At 44.4% G+C, this 20,954-nt stretch overlaps 1 protein-coding gene, 1 long non-coding RNA gene and 1 pseudogene across 2 annotated transcripts; 1 reads left to right on the forward strand and 2 right to left on the reverse strand.

The window, feature by feature from the left end:
- The first annotated feature begins 970 nt into the window (after nt 1-970).
- On the forward strand, nt 971-2,758 carry LOC144286973 (elongation factor 1-alpha 1 pseudogene; annotated as a pseudogene).
- Nucleotides 2,759-5,726: 2,968 nt separating this feature from the next.
- On the reverse strand, nt 5,727-10,284 carry LOC144286974 (protein CD300H-like). Its single transcript, XM_077854126.1, has 3 exons — nt 9,956-10,284; nt 6,815-7,172; nt 5,727-6,013 (listed from the first exon to the last, which is right to left on the reverse strand). The coding sequence occupies exons 1-3, from the start codon at nt 9,993-9,995 to the stop codon at nt 5,857-5,859; spliced, it is 555 nt and encodes a 184-aa protein (XP_077710252.1). The 5' UTR covers nt 9,996-10,284; the 3' UTR covers nt 5,727-5,856.
- A 4,166-nt stretch (nt 10,285-14,450) lies between these two features.
- LOC144286975 (uncharacterized) lies at nt 14,451-19,295 on the reverse strand. Its single transcript, XR_013354921.1, has 3 exons — nt 19,134-19,295; nt 17,682-18,011; nt 14,451-15,930 (listed from the first exon to the last, which is right to left on the reverse strand). It is a non-coding gene; the product is annotated as an uncharacterized LOC144286975 (long non-coding RNA).
- Between the last annotated feature and the right edge of the window lie 1,659 nt (nt 19,296-20,954).

The raw sequence follows: 20,954 nt of genomic DNA on the forward strand, positions 1-20,954 counted from the left end.
CCTTTCTCTCCACATCCATTGGCAGCACTGGTTATCTCTTGCCTTTTGGCTGTTGGCCATCTAACAGGTGTGAGGTGTTCTTTCATTGTGGTTTTAATTTGCATTTTCCTAATGACTAGTGATCCTGAGCATCTTTTCATGTCTCTTGACCCTTCATATATCTTTTTTAGAGAATTGTCTATTCGGATCTTTTACCCATTGTTTAATTAGGTTAGATTATTTTGGCTCTTGAACTGTATGAGTTCTTTGTATATTTTCGATATTAACCCCTTATGAGATAGATGGTTTGCAAATATATTTTCCCAACAATGGGTTGTTTCTCACATTGTTGATGGTTTCTTTAGCTACGCAGAAGCATTTTAGTTTGATGTAGTCCTACTTGTTTCTCTTTCCTTTTGTTGCTTATGCTTTTGGTGTCATATCCAAAATATCCTCACCAAGACCCATGTCAAGGAGCTTCATTCCTGTTTTCTTCCAGGAGCTTCATGGTTTCAGGTCTTATACTGAAGTCTTTAATCCATTTTGAGTTAATTTTTGTGAATGGTGTAAAAAAAGGAGCCCAGTTTCATTCTTTTCCATGTGAATATCCAGTCTGTCCCAGCACCGTTTGCTGAAGAGACTGCCTTTTCCCCCATTGTGTATTCTTGGTTCCTTTGTCAAATATTAGTTGAAGATATAGACTTGGGTTTATTTCTGGGCTCTCCATTCTGTTCCACTGGTCTGTTTGTTTGTTTGTATCAGTATCATACTGTATTGCTATGGCTTTATGATATAGCTTGAAATCAGGAAATATGATGCCTCTTGCTTTGTTCTTTTTTCTCAGGATTGTTTTGGGTATTCGGGGTCTATTGTGGCTCCATATAAATTTTAAGAATTTTCCCCCTGCTACTATAAAAAACACCACTGGAATCTTCTTCATAGAGATTGCATTGAATCTATAGATGGCTGGTTCTTGGTAAAATGAGTTATTTCTATTGGATCCTAGACATTTTGGATATTATGTTATGAGTTTCTCAATCCTATTACTCTCTCTTTGTATTTTTAAAATCTTATTTCTAGGTTTTTTGTTTTGTTTTGTTTTTAAAGAGAGAAACAACATGGAACTACTTTATATGGCTAAAGTTATTAGGACACTATGGTAGTGAACACAGATAAGTAAGTAGCCTAATTAGCTTTTTCACAATGGGTTTGCTGCCAGAACACAGGTGTCGTGAAAACCACTGCTAAATCTAAACCAAAATGGGAAAGGAAAAGACTCATATCAACATTGTCGTCATTGAACACATAGATTCAGGTAAGTCTACCACTACTGGCCATCTGATCTACAAATGTGGTGAGATAGACAAAGAACTATCAAAAAAATTGAGAAGGAGGCTGCTGAGATGGGAAAAGGCTCCTTCAAGTATGCCTGGGTCTTGGATAAACTGAAAACTGACCGTGAACATGGTATCACCATTGATATCTCCCTGTGGAAATTCGAGACCAGCAAGTATTATGTGACCATCATTGATGCCCCAGGACACAGACTTTATCAAAAACATGATTACAGGCATATCTCAGGCTGACTGTGCTGTCCTGATTGTTGCTGGTGGTGTTGGTGAATTTGAAGCAGGTATCTCCAAGAATGAGCAGACCCATGAGCATGCCCTTCTGGCTTACACACTGGGTGTAAAACAACTAATTGTTGGTGTTAACAAAATGGATTCCACTGAACCACCCTACAGTCAGAAGAGATACAAGGAAATCGTTAAGGAAGTCAGCACCTACATTAAGAAAATTGGCTACAACCCCGACACAGTAACATTTGTGCCAATTTCTGGTTGGAATGGTGACAACATGCTGGAGCCAAGTGCTAACATCCCTTGGTTCAAGGGATGGAAAGTCACCCATAGAGATGGGAATGCCAGTGGAACCACACTGCTTGAAGCTCTGGATTGCATCCTGCCACCAACTCATCCAACTGATAAGCTCTTGCATCTACCTCTGCAGGACATCTACAAAATTGGTGGTATTTGTATTGTCCCAGTGGGCTGAGTGGAGACTGGTGTTTTAAAACCTGGCATTGTGGTCACCTTTGCTCCAATCAATGTTACAACTGAAGTAAAGTCTGTTGAAATGCACCATGAAGCTTTGAGTGAGGCTCTTCCTGGGGACAATGTAGGCGTCAATGTCAAGAACATATCTGTCAAAGATGTTCGTCGTGGCAATGTGGCTGGTGACAGAAAAAATGACCCACCAATGGAAGCAGCTGGCTTCATGGCTCAGCTGATTTCCTGAGCCATCCAGGCCAAATCAGTGCTGTCACACAGCTCACATTGTTTGCAAGTTTGCTGAGCTAAAGGAGAAGATAGATTGTCATTCTGGAAGATGGTCCCAAGTTCTTGAAATCTGGGGATGCTGCCATTGTTGATATGGTTTCTGGCAAACCTATATGTGTTGAGAGATTCTCTGACTATCCTACTTTGGGCCATTTTGCTGTTCTTGACGTGAGACAGATGATTGCTTTGGGTGTCACCAAAGCAGTGGACAAGAAGGCAGCTGGAGCTGGCAAAGTCACCAAGTCTGCCCAGAAAGCTCAGAAAGCTAAATGAATATTATCCCCAATACCTGCTACCCCAGTATTAATCAGTGGTGGAAAAATGGTTTCAGAACTGTTTGTGTCAATTGGCCATTTAAGTTTAATAGTAAAAGACCGGTTAATGATAACAATGCATCGTAAAACCTTCAGAAGGAAAGGAGAATGTTTTGTGGATGATTTGCTTTTGTGTGTGTGTGCATGTGTGGCAATTTTAAGTTATTAGTTTTTATTTTTTTATTTTTTATTTTTTTTTAAGTTATTAGTTTTTAAAATTAGTACTTTTTAATGGAAACGACCAAAAATCTGTCACAGAATTTTGAGACCCTTAAAACAAAAGTTTAATGATGAAAAAAAAAGTATATAGCCTAATTAAATAGAACAGAGCACTCATAAACAGACCTGTTTTTACATGGATACTTGATATAGCTCAGGTAAAGGAGGAAAGAAGGAAAAGCAATAAATATGTTGGAATATATGGTTATTCACATGGGGAAAAGGAAAGTGGCTTCAACCTCACATCACACAAAAAAGAATCAATTCCAGATGGATCAAGGACCTAATGTGAACTGCAAAATTTTAAACTACATAGAAAAAATATAGGAGGATATTTTTATAACTTTGTGATAAGAAGGTTTTCTTAAATATGGTATAAAAGAGCAAATATAATAATTTTGATGAATTTGGGAACCCAAGTGGCTCAGTAGTTGAGCATCTGCCTTCAACTCAGGGCATGATCCCAAAGTCCCGGGATCAAGTCCCACATCGGGGTCCCTGCAGGGAGCCTTCTTCTTCCTCTGCCTATGTCTGCCTCTCTCTCTGTGTCTCTCATGAATAAATAAAGTATTAAAAAATAATCATTTTGAGAATTCAGATACACTAAAGTTAAGCAGTATATTTATGAAAAGATTCTAGAGTGAAAAGATAAGCCACAAATTATGTGAGCACATATCTGAAAGGCATAATTGATAAAATTTCACCAGCAAGAGTATGAGTCCTATCATTCAGGAAGGAAAAGAGAAACCCAAGCAAGATGGGCAAAACTTGAACAGAATAGCAAATAAAAAGGTCCTCAACATTATGGCAGCCAGAGATGCTCAAATTAAAACCACAAGAAGGTTGGGAAAGGCCACCTCCTGTCTGACTCTTACTTGGGCACATAGAATGTGCCTGCGGCCTGGAACATTTTCTCACTGAGAGAAAAACAACCCACACAAACTGTGCTGGGTTTATTACCTTTTGTGGTAATATTTTTCAGGCTCACTGAGAGCGCCTTTGTTCTGCTGAAGTGCATGAGTCAGTGACCCTTAGCCTCATCCCAGTAGGGGCCAGGGTTCCTCTGCAGGACCAGTGGGGTACATGCAGCCACACGGCCCACACTGGCTGCAGAGTGGATGCGCTGGCCATGGGGGACCAACGTACCACCTGAATCCCTCTCTCTCTCCTCTGCTGTAAGTAAATGCTGTACCCCTTGAGCCTGTGCGCCTGTTGTCTGTTCTCAGTGACCTCAAATCCTGCACTGGCCTCTTTCCTGTTTGAACCTACCTATGTTTTGACCTTGACTGATGCAGGACCCGATCCCAGATCCCGGGATCATGCCCTGAGCCAAACGCCACTCTGTGGATGGTGAAATGAAGAAACTATTTCAAATTGGCAAAAACTAAAAATTAAAATGTCACAAACCAAGTAGTCACACAGAGAGACAGGTCAATAGGAGCCCTCAATCCTAGATGACGAGTTTGGAAAGTCATTTGGTATTATCTAGTGTGGTTGAGTGCACACAAACCTAAAACCTAGCAATTCCATCCTTAAGTATATACCCTAGTGAAGTCATTTCACCTATGTACTAGGTGACCTGTACAAAAATTTTCATGGCAGCACTGGCTGAGGAATAGCCCCAGATGGGCAAAACCCAAAGCCATCAACAATCAACAGAAAAATGAGTAAATAAGATGTGGTATACCTTATCTTCTCTAATCTGAAGGTCTGTGTGTCTGGGCAGCATATCAAAAAGCATGAAGGGCTGAAGTTTCTCTTGGTGAGTGTCCTCACAAGGAGGAAGGACACCCCAAGGACAGCACTGAGCATGGTCAGGAGTAAGGGCACTTCCAGAAAGGCCAGGAGAAGGAAGTGGACCTTGCTGGCTAGGGACCTGTAGGGGACACAGTGACAGACAGTGAGCTGCCTCTTTGAGAAGAGGACCCAGGTCCTTCCTTCCTGCCCCCTTGTCTCTCTGATCCAAGACCTTGTGAACATAATAACTCACATTTGGGCCAGATGTGGATATCTGGATATATTCCCCCCCAAGCCCTCAGCTCAGCAGCTGACTTTGGACATTAGATGGGCTGATACTGAGAGGAGAGAGAGGTTTTGCCCAGGCAGGACCTGGCTTCCAGAAACAGATTCTTCACCCTAAGCCCCGCCCTTCCTTCTGCCATCCATGCTCCCAGGACCTCAGCTTAAGTTGGGACTGTTTTTTATTTCTCACAGGTCAAATCTCATTTATGAACCAATCCTCAAGTGAATGCCTTGATTCATCTTCACATCTGATCCTATGGAGCTCCTCTCCTGGAGATCTCCACCACTCAGAAGACCCGCCCCCTCAAAGCTTGCCTTCCCTATCAACATCTACCTGACTCCCCAGATTCCTGCCCCACTGGTCTGGGTCAGGGCATTCGCCAGTGCCCTGAGCTTTGCCTTTGCTCAGACCTTCCATGCTCCCTCCCTCCCCTGTCTGAGACTCTCACCCAACAGGCCATCCCTGTCTTCTGTCACCCCATCTTATGGACTTTCATCCACTCTTCTTCATCATTCTCCTTATAAATTGATATTTGTTTCTTTATTTCCTGAAACCACCCGTTAGAATATAAAGGCTGTGTTTTGTTGACTGCTTTATCCCCAGCACCTAGAAATAAGCCTGGCACTCCATAGGTTTTTCATGAATATTTGGTGAATGGATGGAGAAAGGACAGGATGTTGAATTGAGAGGATGCACTGCGGGTTCTCAGGAGGGCAAGGTCACTGAAAAGCAGTCCCTCACCTTGCACCCCTCTAGCCAACCAGGCTGTTCTTGGTGGTCTCTGCTAGCAAGTAAGGAGTCCTATGAAGTGCTTCCCCTGTTCACCCCAGCCAAGAACCATGCACATCTACATTATTTGCACTTGTGTGTGTGATATATTTCATTACTTTTTTTTTAATACCAGTTTTTGGCAATAAGGTGAGAAGAAATAGAAGGTTTGAGGCCAGAAGTTCCTCCTTCTTTAGTCTGAGTGGCGGTATCTTCAGGACAAGATATTGTTGTCTTCATCAGGTCGACTCTGTTTCCCACAAACTGCCCACTGAGGCCTGTTCACCCAGAGGACAGCACTTAGCATAGTCAGAAACAGGGGCACCTTCACGAGTATGAGGAGCAGGAAGTGGACACTGCCAGGCAGGGACCTGTAGGAAGGACACGGTGATTGACAGGAGTTTCCTCCTTGACAGGAAGGCCCAGGGTCTGCCTCTCCCCCAGCCATTGTACTCAGGTCCTGTGGTCTCACAAGTCAACATCAACTTCAATGCTGGTTGGTATCAGAGCTTGACAGCCCTGCACTGAGGGCCACAGACTCCTGTCCTTCAGCTCAAGACTCAATCTTGAGTGTCAGGACACAGCAGACTCATGAAGATGAGGTGGTAAGGAATGGAGAGGAAGAGTGATGAGGGGACCCAGTAGACTCTGGCTCCCAGAAACAGCTTTCTGAATCTGTAGCCCTCAACACTCACGGGAACTCAGCTCCTGCTGGCCCCAACTTTGAGGATGAAATGCTCCCTTATAAGCACTCCTCTCTCAAATTAGTCTTGACTCACCTTCAATATGATCATGGGAGCAACTCTTCTGTTTAAGCTGCTCAACAATATCGACCCCCAGGAGAGACGTCCCCAAGCTCAGCTCATGGCCAATCATCTCACCCCCTGGGCCCCAGTACTTGTCATACTCACACCCTCCTCTACCCTCCTGGGCTCCCACACATACTGTCTCACACATGCATGCACACACATGCTCTTTCATACTCACACACACTCCCATCACCCACATTTCCCACACAGTCACACCTACACAGCACACTTGGTCCTGAGTCTCTGAGGCCCAAACCCTAGGCTTGGTTCTTTTCTTCTGAGTTGAGATTTCCCCAAATGCTCTGAGGGATTAGCTCAGATCCCTTTTTCAGTGGTAGCCAAGAAAAGAAGGGAGGATCTTACCTGGGGGAAACAAACACTTGAACTTGGAAAAAGAGGTCAGGCAGGAAGCCAAGGAGTCCCTCTTCATGCAATATTGTCGCAATCCCACACCTATATTTTCCTGCATCATCTGCAGTGAGGTTCTCCAAGGTCACAGTGAAGGTGAGGTCCCCAGAATGGTCCACGATGGACACATGGTCACTCCTCACTTCTTCCTCAGACTCTCTGGTGGCCACAATCTGGTTCCAAAGGAACAAGCATGGTTGTCGGCACCAGTATTTAGTAAATGTCTTGTATTTCTCCTCATACCGACACTGCACGCTCAGGGATCCCCCAATGGTGCCCATCGCAGTGCTGGGACCACTCAGAGATGAACAGCCTGAAAGATACCATCAATATTTTCTTCACCTGAAGAGAATGAGCTGGAAGGACCTTGGGGAAGTCAGGTCCCCTGGTCCTGAAACCAGGGGAACCCAGAAGTTACCCTGAGGCTGAAGGATGGAGGATTCAGGAACCAGGAATGTATGGGGTGTTGGCAGACACAAGGGGAAGACCTGAGGAGATGCCTGGTATAGGATTCTGAGACTCAAGAGGTCATGCTCAGCCTATGTGGGCTCAACCAACTCAGAATGTGGGGGGAGAGGATGATTTTGGGTGGCCTCAGACAGGTTCTGGGTCTTAAGATGTGTCAGTTCTGAGAGGAAACAGCTGTGCCCATCAATCATCAAGAACTAAGTAACACCACTGAGTATACTCTGGATGGATGGATGGATGGATGGATGGATGGATGGATGGAGGTATGGATGGACAGTTGGAACAGGAAACAGGAAACAAGCATGGGAACCAAGGAAGTCTAAATGAAGTGCTGAAATCTAGATGAAGGCTTCAGCTTCTGGCTACATCCCCTCCGCAAATGATTATCTGTAGCCCCCAAGCTTATAAACCCCCACTTGTATAGGTGGAACCACCTGCTCAGAGGTCTGGGTCACCCTCCTGGGTATCGGCCAGGAGGTACAAAAGAAACCATCAGGAAGGGGTTCGTTGTGGTTTGATTAAGGGCATCCACACTTGGATTTCCCTCCCGAGACGGAATCCTGTGGCAACACTTGCCATCACTTAACATCTTTAGGGACCATGGCTTGCCCTAGGCCTCATCTCTAGTTCTCCTGTCATCTCCAAAGTTTTAGCATTGTCCTCCCTCCTCCAGTCACCCTGGAAGCTCCAGTTTTAAATAATCAGGACCTAGTCCCCTAAACTCTGGCCTGGGGAGCCATGCTGGTCTGACACCTGAGGGGTCCTTATTACTCCAAGACATGCTCTTGTCTGACCTGCTCTTAACAAGGAAGGATGGTAACCCCGAGGGCAAATGGATACTCGGAAACAATTTGAGCAAAAGAGCAAACTTCTGAAAAAGAATTGTGCATGGACTCTACCAACCTATCCTCCATTTGTCTGTCCACCCATCCATCCGTTCCTCTCTCCTTCCATCCACCTATCCAGGCAGTATATGGATCTTCATCCATAGATACTGAAGCTTTTGCTATTTTTGTTCTACAACTAGAAGAAACTCTGTATTTTTTTTTTTTTTTGCTTCTTCATTTTAAATACCTTGCATTTTCTCAATGCATTTCCCAGCAAGCAAGCTCAAGTGGCCCACTGATCGATATTCTCCATCACAAGGATGTCTACCTCTCCCACCAATAATATACAAAGCAGTGGCTCTCAACCAGGGGTGATGTTGCCCACCAGGAAACATTTGGCAATGTTTTAAGACATTTTTGGTTGTCTTGAGGTGGGGAGTTGCTCCTGGCATCCAATGGGTGTTGATGCTAAACATGCTACAGGGCACAAGGGAGCCCCTTGACACAGAATGATCCAGCCCCAATGTCAACAGTTGGGAGGTTGAGGAACTACACTCAAGGAGGCAAAATGCCCCAGGGTGAGGCCCTCCAGACCCAGGCTGGGGGCTGGGATGAGTGGGGGTGACAACACTGAACCTTCCCTGGGCAATTGCTGCGGCCCCAGGCTCAGGCTGTGGAGGCACCTGAGTGGGGGTATGGGGACCTTCAGGGCAGGGTTCCCACCTGGCCTCTTCTTTCAAGTTGCTCAACCTTTAAAGGTCTAATGTGTTTGTCTATTCAGTCATCTTTATCATGCAGAGTATCTTTATGTTCTGAATTTTAGTGTCCTTCTTTGGAAGTGATATTTTAAGGGTTTTGGTGCACCTTGATTAATGTAGCTGGGGGTGAGGGAAATTATTTTTTCCTGCTTGGGCTCTGAAGGTTGGCTCTGACATCAGCTTACTTTATATTCTAATCGCTACATTTGTGCTTTTATTGGACCAGAGCAAATTGGTGAGTTGTCTTGATTTTTTTCCCCCTTTTATAATAAATCATTTTCCCTCCAGTGTTCCAAAACCAAAAAGAGAGAAGCCGTGTTTAGGGGAATTCTCAGACTAGGACTGACCACAAGTCTCCAGCAGTGTCACTGTCACTGTGTACAAGGACTTGGAGTACAGGGCCCCTGGGGCCATCCTAGACCTGTCAGAGGCAAAGGGCCCCCATGGAGGCAGGGTGGTTGTCAGCCCCTGGGACATATAAATGTTTATTCACAAGGAGGCTTCTCTAGTAAGTGACCATTGTATTATTAAAAAAATAATAATAAAAAGTGATGACCTTGGGAAGAAGTATTAGAAGAAGAGCAATGACCTTGGAAATAAACATATTTCTCCTTGAACCTTGGCTGCCTTTTATGAACTGATCTACGGTAAAGAATTTGCATCTCTCTGCATCTTGGTCTCTTGTTTTCATAAGATTGTGATAAGAATTGGATTAGATTACAGGGAAAGCCAGGTAGTACAGTGGTTACCCCAATTAAGATCAGCTGTCTGCCCCCCTCCCCCTGGTTATGCTGGTGCATAAGACAGTATTCCTGAGTTTCAAAAACGGTGGCCATGATGATTCCAAGTGGTCGAGTTCTGTAGGGCTCAGAACGCACTCCCCTGTGGGAAGCATCTTACCATTAACTCCTCCTCCTGTTCGTCTGGGCAAGGATTCTCCATGCTCACCTCCTCCCCTCTTCGCTTGTATCCTCATCTCTTCCCTTCCCATCACCAGCCTTGCCCCACACCATTGTCACCCTGACCTGCCCAGCCCCGCTCACCTGGGACGCAGAGGAGCAGCAGAGCTGATGGCAGCCACATGGTCCCGTCCCTCTGCTGTCTCTCCAGCTGCAGCTGGAACACTCCTCACCCAGGGGCCGCTCAGCCTGTCTCCCTCCTCTGCTTTTCTTGGCATTTCTCTGCTTCCTTCTTCAGCCTCTTGGTTCTGTTCTCAGAGTTGCTCAGAAAATGGGGGAAGTGAGGGGCTCAGGGCATCATGTGGTTCACTGAGGATTTGCTAAAGTTCATCCTCAGAAACACATCTCAATGCACAGTTCTTTTTTCTGTTTCCTATGAAGAGGATGCCCTCACTGTAACTTCACCCGCAGCTGACACACCCATCTGCCATGCAGCTGAGTGGTCACAGCTGACTTCCAGCTAGATTTTCCCAGCAAGCCTCCACCCTGCCTCCCATCTCTGAATAGCAAATGTCCTGTGGCTGGCGTGGCTGGCATGAACGGTCCTGGGCAGAACAGGCATGACAAAGCCTTCTCTGGACAAGACCAGCTATTTGCAGGGTCCAGTACAAAATGAAAATGCCTTTGTCCCAGAATTACCAATGATTTCCAGATGTTGACAAAGGAGCACTAAATCAAGCCCTTCTGAGGGGGGCCTGAGCCATCTCCCATGTGGATTCCCTTCCAAACCTTCTTGGGTCCTGCCACCCCAGCGTGGACTGAGCCTTGGAGGCGAGGGCTTTCTCACCCTGCTTGGACTCTGACCCCCACGCCCAGTTATCCCTCACTGAGACTCCCTCCACACTTTGCCTGGACACCAAGCCCCTATATTATCATCTTATGTTTCATAACACATTTAAATTATCCATTGACTCGATGCCCTAAAAGATAAAGATTTTGCATCTCACCTTTTGCCCTCCTTTCTCTTCCAAGTCTTGATTTTGTCAGCATAGTGTTCTTTGCACCTGCGATATTTATACTCTCTTCTGTAATATTTCCCATCATTGCTTAGGGGTTGTTCCTTTTTTTTTGTATATTTCTTTATTGGAGTTCAATTTGCCAACATATAGCATAACACCCAGTGCTCATCCCGTCAAGTGCCCCCCTTAGTGCCCGTCACCCAGTCACCCCATCCCCCGGCCCACCTCCCTTTCCACCACCCCTTGTTCATTTCTCAGAGTTAAGAGTCTCTCATGTTCTGTCTCCCTCACTGATATTTCTCACTCTTTTTCTCTCCTTTCTCCTTTATTCCCTTTCACTATTTTTAATATTCCCCAAATAGCTGAGACCATAAGTTTGTCCTCTGATTGACTTATTTCACTGAGTATAATACTCTCCAGTTCCATCCACGTAGAAGCAAATGGTGGGTATTTGTCGTTTCTAATGGCTGAGGAATATTCCATTGTATGCATAGACAACAGCTTCTTCATCCATTCGTCTTTCGATGGACATCGAGGCTCCTTCCACAGTTTGGCTATTGTGGACATTGCTGCTAGAAACATCGGGGTGCAGGTATCCCAGCATTTCACTGAATCTGTATCTTTGAGGTAAATCCCCAGCGGTGCAATTGCTAGGTCCTAGGGCAGGTCTATTTCTAACTCTTTTAGGGACCTCCACACAGTTTTCCAGAGTGGCTGCACCAGTTCCCATTCCCACCAACAGTGTAAGAGGGTTCCCCTTTCTCCACATCCTCTCCAACATGTGTTGTTTCCTGTCTTGTTAATTTTCCCCATTCTCACTGGTGTGAGGTGGTATCTCATTGTGGTTTTGATTTGTATTTCCCTGATGGCAAGTGATGCAGAGCATTTTCTCATATGCATGTTGGCCATGTCTATGTCTTCCTATGTGAGATTTCTGTTCATGTCTTTTGCCCATTTCGTGATTGGATTGTTTGTTTCTTTGCTGTTGAGTTTAATAAGTTCTTGATAGATCTTGGATACTAGCCCTTTATCTGACATGTGATTTGCACATATCTTCTCTCCCATTCTGTAGGTTGTCTTTTAGTTTTGTTGACTGTTTCTTTTGCTATGCAGAAGTTTTTTATCTTGATTAAGTCCCAACAATTCATTTTTGGTTTTGTTTCCCTTGCCTTCATGGATGTATCTTGCAAGAAGTTGCTGTGGCCAAGTTCGAAAAGGGTGTTGCCAAAAATAAATAAATAAATAAATAAATAAATAAATAAATAAATAAATTTTTAAAAAGGGTGTTGCCTGTGTTCTCCTCTAGGATTTTGATGGATTCTTCTCTCACATTTAGATCTTTCATCCATTTTGAGTTTATCTTTGTGTATGGTGAAAGAGAGTGGTCTAGTTTCATTCTCCTGCACGTGGCTGTCCAATTTTCCCAGCACCATTTATTGAAGAGACTGTCCTTTTTCCAGTGGATAGTCCTTCCTGCTTTGTCAACTATTAGTTGTCCATAGAGTTGAGGGCCCATTTCTGGGTTCCCTATTCTGTTCCATTGATCTATGTGTCTGTTGTGCCAGTACCACACTGTCTTGATGATCACAGCTTTGTAGTACAACCTGAAATCGGCATTGTGATGCCCCTGGCTCTGGTTTTCTTTTTCAATATTTCCCTGGCTATGCAGCATCTTTTCTGATTCCACACAAATCTTAAGATTATTTGTTCTAACTCTTTGAAGAAAGTCCATGGTATTTTGATATGGATTGCATTAAACGTGTAAATTGCCCTGGGTAGCATTGACATTTTCACAATATTAATTCTTCCAATCCATGAGCATGGAATATTTTTCCATCTCCTTGTGTCTTCTTCAATTTCTTTCAGAAGTGTTCTGTAGTTTTTAGGGTATAGATCCTTTACCTCTTTGGTTAGGTTTATTCCTAGGTATCTTATGCTTTTGGGTGAAATTGTAAATGGGATTAACTCCTTAATTTCTCTTTCTTCAGTCTCATTGTTTGTGTATAGAAATGCCACTGATTTCTGGGCATTGATTTTGTATCCTGCCACACTGCATTGCTGTATGAGTTCTAGCAATCTTGGGGTGGAGTTTTTTAGGTTTCCTATGTATAGTATCATGTCATCTGCAAAGAGGAAGAGTTTGACTTCTTTGCCAATTTGAATGCCTTTTATTTCTTTTTGTTGCCTGATTGCTGAGGCTAGGACTTCTAGTACCATGTTGAATAGCAATGGTGAGAGTGGACATCCCTGTCATGTTCCTGATCTTAGGGGAAAGGCTCCCAGTGTTTCCTTAGGGGTTTTTCTAATTTGAAATATATTAATTGCTGACCACAGCTTCTCTTTTTTCACTATTTAACTTCCCTCTGTTGACAAAATTTTATCATGATGTGGATTTTCTATTTTTAAAAGGCTCATGGGGTGCTGTATTTCATAAGACCTTGCATGCCTGAGACTGTTTGTTGTCAGAATATTCCCAGAGTATTCTCTCATTTGCTCCTAGATGAGAATTGCTCAGCAATTCCGTAGATCATGTAGATTTTCCTTCACCGTCTTCTGGGATGGGGTGTGGTTATCACGTCTGAGGCTAGCCTACTTCTGTCTCACACAACATGCTCCTTCTGGTATGATCTTCTGATTGGGTCATTATTCCTGATACCAGCCATTCGATTCTGTCTTTATCCAAGAGGTTCTGTAACTTCATAATATCCTGGGTGTGGATCATCTGTACAGTCCTTTCACTATGTAAACTCTCAATTTCAGCCTGAAAGATCTCCTTATCTCTAGTTTCTAATCCAATTCAGTTGTGTTTTACTTTTGGCTTCTCTTTTCTCCTCTAAGGAAATAGCCAGCAAACATTTGTGCCATCACCTCTTTGTGTCCTGTACCTACATCTGCCTCTCCACACTTTGTATATTCCGTTTATTTAAACGTCTCTTCATGAAATTTCCAAAAGAAACCATGTAGGTGCATTTGCAGGCACATTTATCATTGGGTTTTGGGTTCATTCCCTTCACTGTTTCTTCCTGGCAACGATGTATCTTTCTCCTCTGCTCCTTGTCTTTCTCAGGTCAGCCTGCTTGCTTCTCATTTCTCTATTTTGTACTGCTCTGTCTTTACATTTCTAGAGATTCATCCCATTGTCTATCATTTCCTTGAGATTGACTAGAACTATTCATATTAGCTGATTTTTCTATGGTTCTTTAGACATTTCCTCTCATGGTGTATGCTCTTTATTTGCTTTATGCTAGTATTCTTTTTTTTTTTTTTTTTTTACCTGCAAGCTTTTGAAGGTGCTACTCCCCTTTTGAATAAAAGTTGGTATTTGCCAAAGACTAGTGTGGGGAGAGAGGTAGCTAGGAGGCTCTGCAAGCTGGAGCAGGCTTAGGCCTGGAATCTCACCCCCAACCCCGAGGACGGGTGTCCTGTTGGTTCTCAGCCCACCCAGCATCACCTAACTGGTGGCTTTTTGCTTGGTGACTATCACTACTCCTTCTGCCAACTGTCCTTCACCCTCATCCCCTACAGCATTCTTCTCTTCCTGGGGGCCCAGGCCATGTGCAGTCAACATGTCAAGTGTGCCAATCAGAGTGTAAAGACAAAAAATTGACAACATCCAATGCTGGGTTTGAGGGCTGACTGTTTATTAACACATTCAGACAAGGGTAGAAATGTTTACAACCTCTTTGATACTATCCATCAAAACTGGAACAATGCACTGATCAGTGACACAGCTATTTTTTTATAGTGATGTACCAGACAGGTGTAGCCATAAATGGGTATCAAGCTACAAACACAACAGATTTGTTACACAGCTGCATGTAGTTGCAAAAAAAACCCAAACAACTGACATACCAATCAGGAGTGAAAAATTTGAACAAATCATGATATGTCAATATGTTGTGAAACCATTAAAAACAAAATACTATAGATACTAACATGAATGATTTTCAAAATACATTCAGTAAAAATAGGCAAGCTATAAAACAATATGTGACATTTTTCATTGAGGAAGGAAATATATTCACATATATCTACTTCAGGTACACAGAATTTCTCCAAAGGACACACCCACACACCCACACACACACACACAGAGGTTACAGTTCTTACCTTTGTGTAGGGGCCTGGGGTAGAATTCAGAACACATTTTTTTACTCTACAATTTGCAAACTTTAAAAATTTCTCTTTCTAAAAATCTGTAAATAAATATAAAAGTTGGTATATCTCCCCAGTTTTTTACTATCTCCCTCTTGCTGAGGAGATGCCACATGGTACATAAGAGAAGAGTGCTTCCCTGGGTCAATGGTCAGGTTAACTGGGACCCACGACCAGCTCTGGTCTCCTAATTCCACACAAGGATGTGTCTGCATTCACTTGCCTGAGTTCCTCCATTGTGTATTGAGAAGCTGGAGCTGGTGTGCTGAATTAAGAATATGCACATCACGGCCTGCTGAATGAGGAGGCAAGTAGCTCCCTAAATAGCTAAGGTCCCACTCTGAACCATTAAACATCCAGGGTCATTTTAATGGAAGGCACAGTTCCAATACACCCGCACAAAGGAAAGAGAATCACAAAGTTTGTTGTTTACAGATCTAGGGGAGAGGCACCCAATAAGCCTGAGGAAGGGCAGTGCTCCATCCCAGACCAGGAGAAAACAGGAGACCAAGAGAAGGGTGGTAGTACTTGTTACTTACAGGGTGGTTGGAATGGTTGGAACAGACGTCACTAATTTTTCATGGGCTCAACTTCAAGTGGTTATTTTGAAACATGCCCCAGGAAGAGCAAAGCGGGAAATAATGAAGGAATTCTAAGCTTGGGTCCTTACCTAACATTTCAGATTTGCAGCGTGAGCAAGACTGCCATACTGTGAAGTACCTGGGCAGTACTTCAGAAAAATAACAGCTAATTTTTCTCATAAGTTCTTATACTCGCGCAAGATGGTCATGGAGAAGTTGTGCTTTTCCTGGTTGAATGACACAATGTTCTTCAACTGTGGTCTAGTGGTTTCAACAAGGATGTTGCAACTATTCAAACCAGCATCTTGACACCATGACTTCACGAAGGTCTCCCACTGTGGACCATAGTGACACTGCACAGTCACTTGCAGATGAAAGTAGAAGAGAGGAAAGAACAAAGAAAAGAAAAAAAATTAATGAAGTAGAAAAGAAATATAAAATAGAGAAGACCAAAAAAGTGTACTATTGTTTTTTAAACAAAACAAAGCCCTAGCAAAGTACTTATAATTTGAAAGGAGTGATCTGAATAATCAATATCAGGAATCACACAATACTGGAGCATATTAAAAGAAGGTTAGCTAAGAAGAGGATAGAATAATAAAAGGATAGCTAAATAAGTTTATGCCAATAAATTTGAAACTTTAGATGTAATAAACAAATTTCTGGCAAAAATGATAAATGTGCTAAAATTAGCACAAAAAGAAATAGACTACTTGAATCATCTCACATTTTAAAATCATCTTTACATATTTATAAGAATCAAATCCATTATTAAAAACCCCTCCAATGGGTGCCTGGCTGGCTCAGTCAGCAGAGCACGAGACTCTTGATCTTAGGATTAAGAGTTCCAGCCCTCGTTGAGTGTAGAGCTTACTTAAGGTAAATGAATGAATGAATTGATTAATAAAATAAAACCTCTCCAAGAGAAACCTCCAGACCCATAGAACTTTAACAGAGATACCTGCTGAACATTTAAGAAAGAAAGAATGTCTATCTTACACAAAAAATTCCAGGACATAGGAAAAGGAGATGCAATCCCAAATCCATTTAATGAGACTAGCATACTCTTGATGTCCAAACCTGACAGGGGGGCAGCGCAAAAAAGAAATTTTATAGGCAAAAATCATCCATGAACATAAATGCCAAAGTATGCTACAAAAAATCAGCAAGCTGGATCCAAGGATATAAAGGCAAGAAAATACATCATCACCAAGTTGGGTTTATCCCAAGAATGCAAAATTGTTTGAACATGAGAAAATCAGTATAATATTCTACATTAACAGAGTTAAGGGGAAAAATCATATGATCATCTCATAGACGCAGACAAAATTATTGGATGGATTTAAACAGCCCTTTGATGAAGAAGCCTTCTTCAGGAATCAGCCACAGCTCCCCCACTGTGCTGGGCGTCTTCCCTCTCAGACTAGGTTTGGAACAGGGGGTAGGAAGAGCTGCTATGAGTCCTGGCCCCAAACTACAGAAAGAGCAGGGACACGTGGGCATCAGAGGTCCAGGAAGGCATTGGCAGGAATTGGGGTCTCTGGGTCCCATAGAAGGTCTCTTTGGTCCATGGGCTGAAACTGGGACCATCACTTGATCTCTGTGGGCAATAGACTCAGGCACTGCACTGTGCAGAGAAACACGTGCCCAGAAAGGCTTGATGTTGTCCTGGAGGACAGGACAGCAGCCGTAAGAGCATCTAAGAGATGGAGGATCATGGCTTTCTAGTACCCCACTCCTCCCTGTCTGCCTCACAAGGCCCCGCTCAGCCTGGGGCTGGGCTGAGGTTGGATGTGACCAGGAAAGGAGAAGCTGCCTTCCTTGGACAAGCCTGTCTTAGCCGAGTCTGTCCTTCAATGCTCCCTCTAGGAGAGCAGATGGAGATGTGCAGAGATGTGAGGGCTCGCTCTTTCATCCATCTTTCCTAGACTCATAGTGCCACCTCATACACACTCGCTCAAGTGCGCGCGCACACACACACACACACACGACACACACAAACTCAGGCAAGTTTAGAGACTCCTCTCCATCCATCAGGGAAGAGAGAGGAACACTCCTGACTCCTTCTCAACTGGGTACCAGGGCCCCAGAGCACAGGAGGGGATTAATACCTACCTGGTTTGGCAATCACAGTTAATTGGTAACTTGTTGTTTTGTCTGTGTTCTCAATCCCACACCAGTAGGTGTCTGCGTCATCCCTCTGCAGCTCCTCCATGGTCATGGTGATTGTGCGTTGGCTGTGATCATCCTGGATGGACATTCGACCCTTCCTCACCAGTTGCTCTGACCCAGTGGTTTTTACAAGGGTTCTGCATGATTCCCAGTTCTTTCCGCGGCACCACAACTTCTCATTGGATTCCAATCCTGAGGGGTACTTGCAGTACACCACCAGTGCTTTCCCCTCTGTGCCTCTCATTAAATTTTCCTCATTGATGGAGAACTGGACTAAAAAACAGAAACCCAACACTCATTTCCTCCCTTGAGCCCGGGGCTATCCTGAGCACTGCTGGGATGTCTGGCACTGCCTCAGGTGTATTTCTGAATCCCAGAGCTGGTGAGACAATGGGGTCCCCTCCCCACTCATCCACGACACACTAACCCCCACTCACCTAAAATACCTCACTCCCTGAATCCATGTGCGGCACAGAACTAAACATACATATTCACACAACAAACATGTGCACATACACACAGGTGATTGCTTGTTATTTTACCTACACATTTTGCCCTTCTCTGTCTCCATACCTCTGCACAAGCTGATGCCTCGCCTGGAATGTTCTCTCCTCTGCTTGAAGAAACCAGGCCCTTATAGTCATCCCACAAGGCTCAGATCAAACAATGTCTCTTCTACGGTGTCTCCGCTTCTGCAGCCAACTGGATCATCCCGGTGCCATCAAAGCACTTTGTCCCTGTCTCTGTTGCTGCACTTATGACACTGGATGAGGGTTTGGTCTTTGGCTCATCCAGAGCAGAGCTTCAGGCAGCCTGGTGTGTGGGGTTGAGCACCTCTCCAGAGATCCTATCACCCCAGGTTTTGCTACCTGTCTTCCTCCCTGTAACCGAGCTCTTCAGCAGAGAGGATCTCGGCTCTAGCTACAAGTCAAGAGCAGTTGTGCAGGCTTTTAAATGATCCAGATGTCTGAACCTCATCTTAACTGAGTGGGTATCAGCTGGAACTTGAGCTTCTGGTTTCCTTCAAATTTTCTTAGGAATTCATGCATTTGTGTATGTGTGTATGTGTGTATATATGTGTGCCTGTATGCACCTGCCTATCATCTACCCATCCAGCCATCCAGCCATCCCTGCATCCATCCATCATCTGTCTAGTGATTAATCAGCCAGGGCTGATGAATAGAGCACCAGAAACTGGACACTGTTTGTGTCATTCATTTTTATTTTCTTTCCTCAACACCTAACTTAGTACCTGCCAGTTAACAATAATTAAATTTTTTTTTTATAGAAGTGTCTGGATGAGTGAAAGGTCTGCCATTTCCCCTGGGACAGACCCTGTTTGTGTCTTACCCCAGCCCTGAAGGTGCTCTGTCCTGAAGCCCCTGCCCAACTCACCTTGGACAAGGAAAAGTAAGAGAACTGGGAACAGCCACATGTCCTGTTTGCCTAGCTTGTGTCCCCAGTGCTCAGCTAATGCCCACGGCTCTCCAGGGACTGGAACTGAGCTCAGAGGCAAAATGCATTCTGTTTTTCTAAATTAGTCTTTTCTTCCTCTCATCTACTTCCCTTAAGTTTTTCTTCAGTTAGTTCCTAATTTCAACAATTAGGAGAAAGGCAGTGCCATCCTTGGGAGCCTGTGGCTGATGTGATTATGTGTCTTTGATGCTTTGGGGAAGCAAAGTGTCACACTGGCCAGAGTGCCACTTGCCAGTGTGCCTGGGGAGCTGGGAAGCCTGCTGCCAGCAAACCAAGGCACACAGTGCTGCAAGGCAGAGACACTAGACCCTCAGAGTGTTGGTCCAAGGAAGTAATGAAGACACATTGGGTTTGCGCATGGGGAGGAATGCGGTGCTCAGGGTTCACATCCAGCCTTGCTGGACAAACAGCCCCATCTTAACCCTCTTTTCAGGCAGCTCACCCCAGTGCACCCCAGACCACCCCTCCTGCCCTGGATCCTGGGCCAGCCCTGAGCCTGACCCACTCAGGCTTCTCCTTGAGGTCCTGAGTCCCTCTGGGGGCAGAGGTACCTTGGGGAGATTTTAAGGAAGGAAAAGCGACCATTTCCCATCAGCTTCATTGTGCCCTCCATGCTTCCTCTGCCATGTGTTGGTGTATTTCCCCTGGCTGTGGACAAGCCCCATTTCCCAGCCCTAAACCACTTATGCAAATGCCCTCGTAAGTGACGTTCCCACAGGGCTCCCCTCTTCCTTCACATGTCCTCTCCTCCTCTGTCCTCTGTTCCCTTTCCCTCTCCTCCCTGAGTCAATTCTCTCTCTCTCTCTCTTTTTAAGATTTTATTTATTTATTCATGAGAGACACAGAGAGAGAGGCAGAGACACAGGTGGAGGGAGAAGCAGGCTTTCCGTGGAGAGCCCAATGCAGGACTCGATCCCAAGACCCTGGGATTACCCCCTGAGCCGAATGCAGACGCTCACTGCTGAATGACCCAGACATCCCTCAATTCTCTTTTTAAAAAACATTTTATTTATTTGACAGAGAAAGAGAGAAAACAAGCAGGGGGGGTGCAGAGGGAGAGGGAGAAGTAGACTCCCTGCCGAGCAGGGAGCCCAATGCAGGCGTTTGTCCCAGGACCCCGGGATCATTACCTGAGCCACCCAAGCACCCCTGAGTAGCTCCTTTTTTTGTCTCCTTTTTTCTTTTATGTTATCTACATGTGTGAGGTTAGTTCTACCTCTTGAGAAGATTTGGTTTGGTTTTGTGTTTTTACTTTTCTTCCAATATTTGCATGAAATATTTAGGAATTATATTTTCATCTCAAGAACTCCTTTTTTTTTGTTCTCTGCTTGCTGAAATTTTTGAAACTCTCCTCACTCTGTGGTCATGTGTTGGTTTGGTTTGCTCTGGTCTGGTCCTCCCCCCATGCCTCAAATGACTGATCATTGTTGGTCGCCTGAACGTGATGGAGAATGAGCCAGAACATAGCTGACTGGGGCTCTGAGTATGTGGGGACAACGCAGAGTGTGAAACAGGGGTGTCGCAGTGTGCCAAGTTCTTTGAGCCTCCCATGCCTTCTAGGCCTACAGCCTGTGCCTTCTTGGTAGAGGAAAGAAAGGTCTTCTATGTTCCAGAATGAAGAGGACTGAAGGTGGCCCCCAGCATCCTCTCTAGCTGCCTTGGATTCCCCACATATTTTATGAAGTTAGAGAATCTCCCTGAGGATGGGAATGTTTCTTTCTTGATCTAGGTGCTGGTTCA

Source organism: Canis aureus, chromosome 16 (assembly GCF_053574225.1).
Source record: "Canis aureus isolate CA01 chromosome 16, VMU_Caureus_v.1.0, whole genome shotgun sequence".
Taxonomy (NCBI): domain Eukaryota; kingdom Metazoa; phylum Chordata; class Mammalia; order Carnivora; family Canidae; genus Canis; species Canis aureus.